Source organism: Hyposmocoma kahamanoa, unplaced genomic scaffold (genome assembly GCF_003589595.1).
Source record: "Hyposmocoma kahamanoa isolate Upper Pololo Valley unplaced genomic scaffold, ASM358959v1 76, whole genome shotgun sequence".
Taxonomy (NCBI): Eukaryota; Metazoa; Arthropoda; class Insecta; order Lepidoptera; family Cosmopterigidae; genus Hyposmocoma; species Hyposmocoma kahamanoa.
The window spans coordinates 6,908,499-6,916,977 of record NW_020653900.1 but is presented as its reverse complement, the minus strand read 5'-3'; the positions used below and the strand labels follow the sequence as shown (position 1 = coordinate 6,916,977).

Sequence of the window (8,479 nt, the reverse complement as noted above, 5' to 3'; positions counted from 1 at the left end):
TTTTCTGTTTCGCAGATATATAAGTCAAATAAAATTACCGTTTAATTTTGATTTTGTTAAATAAAATTATTTTCTAAACAAAGAAATGGCACTCAGAAATGTTGTCTAATTATTCGCCATAGGAATAATAACAGTGGATTAGAATAATAAATCGAAAAAAGACACGCAACTCGTTCCAAACAGATGGCACATAATTTATAGCTTTTTAATTATAATCGCCGACGTGCCAGATGGACTGAATATTTTTTGAAGTGAATTCAAATTATCATTTATATTTTTTATTATCATTCGTCCCATAAAAAAAGTCCAGAGTTACCTATATAAACGTATTGAGATAAAGAAATATAAAAAACTAAAACGTTTAATTGAAATTGTAACGTCATTGCAGTACTGCTTAATTTTGCTTGTAACATTTTGAAGGCCCAAAAATTCGCCATATTCAACTTTTACTGGAAACATAAAAAAGTTTACCATAAATTTAGCTTCTAGTAAAAACTACTTGAAAATAGTAATGATGTAGCCTGTACTCAACGTGAATTATTGTCCATACAGTATTATGTAGAATATTACACACACACAAATATTAAAATGTGTAATTAACTGTGTCTTTATTGGTAGGTTAATGTTATACATATTTTGCCACTACTGAGCTTGGGTTTCCTCAGTCGGTGTGAGACAACCACATCAATTTGGTCTCATACTCGGTGATTCCCTGTACCTGGGACCTCATTAAGCGACCATCGTGCAAATCGTTGGACCAACGAGTTCATACGGCTACCCCATCATGTGTGTCGTAGAAAATAGCGTAAAATAGCGCATGTGCGTATATTACTTTTTAATTAAACTGAACTATAAGTCCGTGTATACAAACCAATAATCTATGCCCTGAAATTCCCACAGAAAATTAAAAACAAAAATTATTTTGATTATGAGCTGACGTCCAACACCCCACTGCGTATTCAGTCATGCGTGTTCATATATAACAGTACTATTTCTCTGCGTTGTGCATTTTCCCTCTACGCCTAGGTGCAGTGCTTGTCAACTGTGAAAGTGCCAGTGTTGTGACGGACAGATTAAAAGAATTTAAAAATGAAGGTATTCCTTTTAGCAGTTCTGCTGTTCGGAATCGCGAGGGCAAGTGACATTGACAATGAAGTGAGTTTCTTTTACCTTTTTACTAGGGATATAGAAGATTGGACGTACTGTAAAGCTTTTAAGCTGTAAAGTTATCTAGTCTATGGTTTAAAAAAATACATCTCACGTGAAACTAAATACTATCATAACTCTAAAATTGTGGAATTAAGAAAACTCGATTTGAAAGCTCAAAAATTACTGAATGGAACCAATAAAGTTATATTCTCTTTCATAAGGGGCCAACTAAATGTTGTGTATAAAAAATCCATTATTCGCAATAAGATTCATTCAATTGGTTTTATTTTCAAATCGTGTCTTCTCAATACCATTTTTACACATTTACACATTTTTCACCATTTTTAAGTTACGACCGTATTTGTTTTCATGCCATATCATATTTTCATATCATATCTGCTATTACCAATAAACACTACAATATTTTTCTTGTTGAAAAAAAAAAATCAAATCATTTGTTTTGGACTATAAGAAAACTTTAGGGTACATATAAAATTCATAACAAATTTAAAAATATATTTTATGTCAAAAGGATAATAGATATATTCCCAAATCATCATTTGTATTGTTTTAACACAATACATCTGAATATGAATATTATTTACAAATATTACACGATTTCCCTGAGGGAATGTTCAATTTGGAAGTCGTTGTACATTTTTTTGTGCGAAAATCTTCTTATTCGCTGTGAGCGTATAACCCAAAGCTTAGTGTAGAAACCACATTGACATTATTGGCCAAACGTGAGCAGTATTACTTAAATCACGAAATTTTGTTTTTTGTCCAGCGTGAAATATTATTAATGATATTTATTGGCAGAAACAATCTACAAAACTTGATTATAACCCTACTTTAAGCTCTTTAAAGCTTTTTTATTGTATCGGGGGCATGCATATAATAATCCTTGACACAGTGATGAAGAATTTACCAATCATCAATACAGGAAAGCAGTGGTACGTGATACGGGGAGGCTCCTTTTGTGCACCACAAAAGTAACTTGAGATTCTTGGCTAAGTATGAACATTGGTAGATTAGGAATTATTGTTCTTATATAGGTAGGAAGTACTGCCACCTTATCAATTTCTGCTGCGCTCCGGTACAGGTACATGGGACTTGTCAACTTATGTCTATGGGTGATGCGCGCAGTTGCAGTGCCCTCCAAATATTTGCGATTTCCAGCTCTGAGTGGCAGTACAACTCTCATGGACAAGCGCGTAGCTTACCACCACGCGCACGACTTGTTCAACCGGCACTTGATACTATAAAAAAGAAACCATTAAAGAGAAATAAATGAGGGCGTACAAGTATTTCTTTCGGGCGGGAATCGAACCCGGGATCGAACCTCTGCGTGGCAGACCAGCATTTAACCGTTCGGCCACAGAGGCAGTAAATAATGTTCAGTGTAAGAATTTACGAGCGCTTGTGTAGGCACGAAGCACAAAAAATTGTATTTGCAATATTTAGCAAGAACACCGCGTGAGAGCTGAGTAAATTTGATTATTACACGTTGGAGTAGGAATTCAAATTTGCCGACTGTCACAACCTTTTTTTCTTACCCCTACATATTACATATATTGATTTTTCATGAGCCACGAAATAATCTTAGCTTCGCATAACGTGTTATATAAAATGTATGTTAACGACGTTTGCCGTCAAATTGAAAATCAGAATATGATAGTACGGGCAGTTGCCGCCTACTGATTTCACATAGAGAAGAATCAACAACCTACTGACAAAATTCAATATTCATTGAACATTTTATATTGAATCAATTTAAGGACAAATTAAAGTATTGACATTTTTGTGTGCGGTACTATTTATGTACTGTCCATGAACGGGTTATATGTTAACAATTACGGTTTATGATTTTGCTGCTTTTATACAATAATGGACTGCTGCAGAATACTACGACTTTAAACTAAACTTTTTTAATTTATAAAATATAAGTGCGCATTTCACATCCTTCTCACATGATGGAAAGTGACAATGAGGTCGACGATGTGGCATGCACAGCTAAATAATGCCTATTCACTCTCGCCTTGAAAAGGTCCAAGTCATAGTGTTTGGGGAATAAGTCCGCAGGCAGGGAATTCCACTCCTTGGCCACTCGCCATATAAATGTGTAAGCGAAACTCTTCGTGCGAAATGGGAATATCGACAACATAGGGGTGGAAATTCAGCCCATGTCTAGTCGCCCGATGATGGAAAGGAGAAGGCGGAATCAAATTAAGAAATTCCATCACTCACTCTTCTTTATACACCTCGAAGATTACCGATAAACAACCAAGTTCACGGCGGTGTTTAAGGCTCTACCACTTCACCTCTACTAACTCCGAATCACCTATAAGCCTATAGCCACGCTTGTCGATTAAATCCAAAATGGCATCCATCGCATACTGCGCCAAGAACGAAGTACGAGGAATGACGCATATTTGATGCATATATAATAATAACAGTTTATTTCTTTAACTGTTTACATTTTGCAATATTAGTATCAGGAGTCTCCTTTTAAGCATAGCAATGCCTGTGATATATATAACAAAATGTTTATTGTTGATTACATATTTTGCCTTTCTATTGAAACGATTCCTTTGAAAATCTCATTGAAATAAGTGGATACAAAAAATCGTTAATGTAATGTAATCGTTAATGTTAATGTAATATAATAAGTACACCTGAATCAATTTTAAATATATATAAAAATCGAATCATATTGTATATCCCTAGTAGTAAGTGAGAGTCTCCAGGATTGCGAAGTGGTTGTTGTGTGTGAGGCATAATTTACGTCTAAAAAATATTTTTTAGGTTGCAATTTGTAATAAGTATGAAATGAAGCATACCAAAATTCCCTATAATTTTACGCCTATAATGTTTCCGCCCATGATTTTGGGCCGAAATGTGTTAAAACGCGCTTTGGATAAAATTCCAGTCTAAGCCCGGCCGGGTTGATTGGGTTTTAACCCACTGTCCATCTCTGCCTACAGCAGCCCTGAACGGGCTGCGAGACTTTGTGTAAAATAGAGTATTTATATTATATATTATATATATTATATTATAATATATAGTATATTTGGCTGTTCAGCTTGTATAGTTTTTTTACCAAGTGTTTGTAGTTGTGATACAGGTATATAGCAATTGATACTCAACCAATGTCTGTATTCCAATTACAATGCAACTCGCGTGACAACACTAACATTCTATATACAAATATATATACACAAGTTGATCTTCTCGGTATTGAATAAATCACCTACTCCACTAACCAAGTGTTAATTAAAATATCCAGTTTAGATCCATTATAGACAGCAGAGAGTGCGTACTTTTTTCACCGTGTTCCAACAATTAATTCTCATAATGGATGGTGCACATACTACTTAACGACGTTATTATTGATACATACGATCGATAAGATTGGCAAATAAAATAAAACATATTTATTTAAAGTAAAAAGTATGAGTTATAATTTAAAATTTGTAAAAAAAAATCATTTGCACAAGTTTATTTTTATATAAAATTTTAAGTTCTTGTAAAGTACTAATATGAAATTATCGACCATAGTCTTTCGTTTCCTATGTCGTGGAGCCAATAACACTAGGCTCAACCCACACTGGTGCAGAGTCGAAGCGTCGCGACGCGTCATGTTTGTCGCCTATAGCATATTCATCTCTATTTTCCCGTTATTAAGGTACAAATTTGTGTTCTATGCTAAATCTGTGCAATGCATTTGCAAATACGGTGTCGAGCGGCTTCGCGCGTCGACGCGCGTTATAAGGGCGCAGTGAGGCGTCAGACGTCGACCACACTGTGATACGGACGCACTAATGCGAGTGCCGTCGCGCGTTGTAGTTGAAAAACAAGACGCGACGCGACGCTTCCACTCTGCGCCAGTGTGAGTTGAGCCTAACTACTTGCTCAAAAACAATATTATGCTCATTTCTATTTTTCATTGACACACACTATACTATTGCTATACTATAGGTTTATAAAACTAGCATTAGAATATTATTTTACAAAAATATTTGTATGAAAACTGGTCCTTGACACAAAGTTAAAGAATAATTGTTTCGTGGATCCGGGTCTAAAGATTACAAACCAATCGATACTGTAAATTTCTATTTCCATAACTTATAACTTTCAATTGAAAAGCAAGAGAGGCTTATTGGTGACTAGGAATTAAGAAAGATGAAACTGCGGGACATTGAACATCGCCGTAAAGTTGCTTGCTTATCGGTATTCTACAGGATATAGAGTGTGCGATGGAATTGCATGACTTAATCCCTTTCCGTCATCGGGGAACAAGACATAAGCAGCGGTTCCACCCCGATGTTGTGGAAATTCCAAAGATAAGCACGAAGCGTTGTGTTTCCACATTTATAAAGCGAACGGTTTTACGGAATTCTCTGCCTGCAGACTTATTCCGTGAACGCTGTATGGGGACTGCAAGGCGAGATTTAATAGGCTCCATCGTTGTCTCCATCATCACTTTCTATCAAGTCAAATGCGCACTTATTTTGAAAAACAAATAATAATATTAAACATAGCTTGACATTTATTTATTTATTTCATAAGGCTTACCATTTAATGAAATATGTGGCACAACATTATACATAAAGGCATTATTTTGGAAGCACGAGAGTACGACCATCTATCTACACAGCGTTTTTTTTAAATGGGACAGTATGGGGAAATCCGAAACTATAGAAGATATAAGGAAACTATCTTAGGAACTAGAACCAGCTGTCAAAGTCTTTTTTGTGAAAATAATTTTTGCATAGTGAATATTTTTTTAAGCGTGAGTTGTTCATAAAATTGATTAAAATTTTTTTTAGTGCTGATCGACTCACTTTTATGTAAGAATCATTTCATTGTATGGGATGAAAAACACCGGGACAGCAGAAGTTATCTGTGCCTAAATTGGTTTCGCAAAAAAAGGATTTAATGGTTCCTAAGACAGTTTCCTTGTATCTTCTATGGTTTCGGATTTTCCCGTACTGTCCCATCTAAAAAGAAACTGTACAAAAGTAAACTTTCTTTACAAGAAATTCAATCAAGTTTACATGCAACAATCTATAAATACCTACAAATAGCAAAAACAGATAAAATTAAGCAAAACAAAATACCGAGTTTTCATAGTTAACTTCAATAGAAATATATTTCTGGAAGACATACCTAACGACGACATTTAATTCTTTATTCCAACATAAGACAACTGTTCAACAATAGACTGCTCATTTGTTCGCTGTAATATCAGCTAGTATGTATATTTCCAATGTGTGTCGAGTTTTAATGATAGTGTGTATCACAGTTGCACCGAGGCTCATCCCCTTGGGTGTTGGAGTAATTATTATGCCCCGTGCTGTAATTGTTAGTGTCGCTAGAAAGTGTTCCATTTTTCTTTCCCAGTAGTCAATTTCAATTAACTTGTAAAAGTTTTATACCACACTTATATCACTTTTTCTTGATCTTTCAGATTAGTGTCCATTGCCTGATTTTTAAAAAAAGGAGGAGGTTATTAATTCGACTATTTCTTGTATAATATTTTCGATTTCGATAATTTTTTTTTTGTTGGAAAAGGGGTGTTGTGTATTGGATGTCACTCACTTTCCGTTAACCGATTTAAATATAGAGTTTATATGGAACAATGAGTATGTTATGTAGTACGTGTTATGAATTTTGTCTAAGAGTGTACACGGTTCAATTTATACACCCTCGAGCTGCTTTGTGCACCATAAACTGCCCTTCATCTATAACTTCGTAATAATTTGTAAGGTTGCCTCGAAGAGATCGCTGTCAAGCGATAAGGCCGCTGATTATACTTTCAACTATGTTTTATATTATCACTGTTTTTTGTTTTATGTGCGATAAAACTTATTCTATTCTATTCTAAGTATCCGAGTCATATTTATTATATCGTAACGTGTATAACATTCGAGTATTAATATCCTGAAATATTATAAAATAAGGTCTGCCTTATTTTATAATTTTTCAGTGTTCTCTGGAACACTAAATCGAGAATAACGTACTTTTGTCTAGTAAATAATAATGTTTAGGTACTTTGTATTGTTCACAATATTTTCATTTTTATTTTTTTTTTCTAGAATACGCTTTAAAATTAACTAACTCCTCCGTGGCCGAACAGTTGCCATCCTGGACTAGACGCAGAGGCAATATTTCTCCCGGCCCGGGAATCGAACCCAAGAAATATTTGTGTGGCCTACATTTATTGCTCTCATGAGTTTGGGTGCAATTTGTGGTTGTCGATGTGTATTTCACGATACAGGGATTCCATAGTGCGGGGCTATGGGTGCATGCGTTATTAAAAATTATACTCGCGATGAACAGATTAAACTAATATAAGAAATGTGTGTGTTCATATTCATTTATTGCAATTCACATGTATGGTACAGTTTAACAAGCTTAATGTTACAGTAGGTACATACACATGATACCCATGATGCGTAACAAATTAACCAGTTATATAGGACCATTTCAACAAATTAAACTAATTATATTGAAACATTTCAAAATTTAAGTAAATAATCAATTGACATAGATATTGCATCATTATTCCTATAAGTATTATTATATATACATATTGGAGGTATATTTATGTGTTATTATAATTTTGATTGGAAGTGGAGACAAATAATTATTAAGCAATTAATTAATGAAACACTTTTATCATCAAAAAATTCAGACAAATTATTTATTTTTATTGAGGAATAATCTTCTAATGGTTTTTCGAAGACCATATTTTATCTAAATCTTTGATATAATTAGGGATGTGATTATATATTTTTATTGGTATGTGACAAAGTTTATCAAAAACAATAGCAATTTTAGGACAGAAAAAAATAAATTCTCTTATATTTAGTTCCAGGCTGTAAATATTGGACATCGGGAAAATCCGGAAGCCACGAATATTTTCGGATGCTGTGGCCGCGTCTATAACTTATTGCATTAATAACTGTCGTGTTTATGACAATTTAATATCATAATTTATTAGTCAATATTTAACGTCGAAGTAATTGACAACGTGGATAAAGTTGTCTTAAATACATTAGTGAATAACACGATAACACATAGACGCGACAGCAACGTTCGGATACATTCGTAGATTCAGAGTATTCCCGATGTGCAATATATGTATATGACCTGATAGTGTACGATTATGACATTAAATAGTACTTGTTCACTTAAAGCACAATATTTTACGAACTCATAGAATACAACTACGGTTTTGCACTATTTTAAAGAACAATGCCCAAATTCCATGTCTGGATCAGCTAACTAAAGATGTTGACGATTAATCGTAGATACAGGGTTTTAT

At 34.1% G+C, this 8,479-nt stretch overlaps 1 protein-coding gene across 6 annotated transcripts in view; it reads left to right on the top strand.

The window, feature by feature from the left end:
- The first annotated feature begins 986 nt into the window (after positions 1-986).
- LOC113232649 overlaps positions 987-8,479 on the top strand; it is a 50,169-nt gene continuing 42,676 nt past the window's right edge. For all 6 annotated transcript variants that reach the window (XM_026467426.1, XM_026467428.1, XM_026467427.1 and 3 more), the window contains exon 1: positions 987-1,155. In XM_026467426.1, the coding sequence (XP_026323211.1) occupies positions 1,090-1,155 (66 nt within the window). In that variant the 5' untranslated portion in view covers positions 987-1,089. The remainder of the gene's footprint in view (positions 1,156-8,479) is intronic.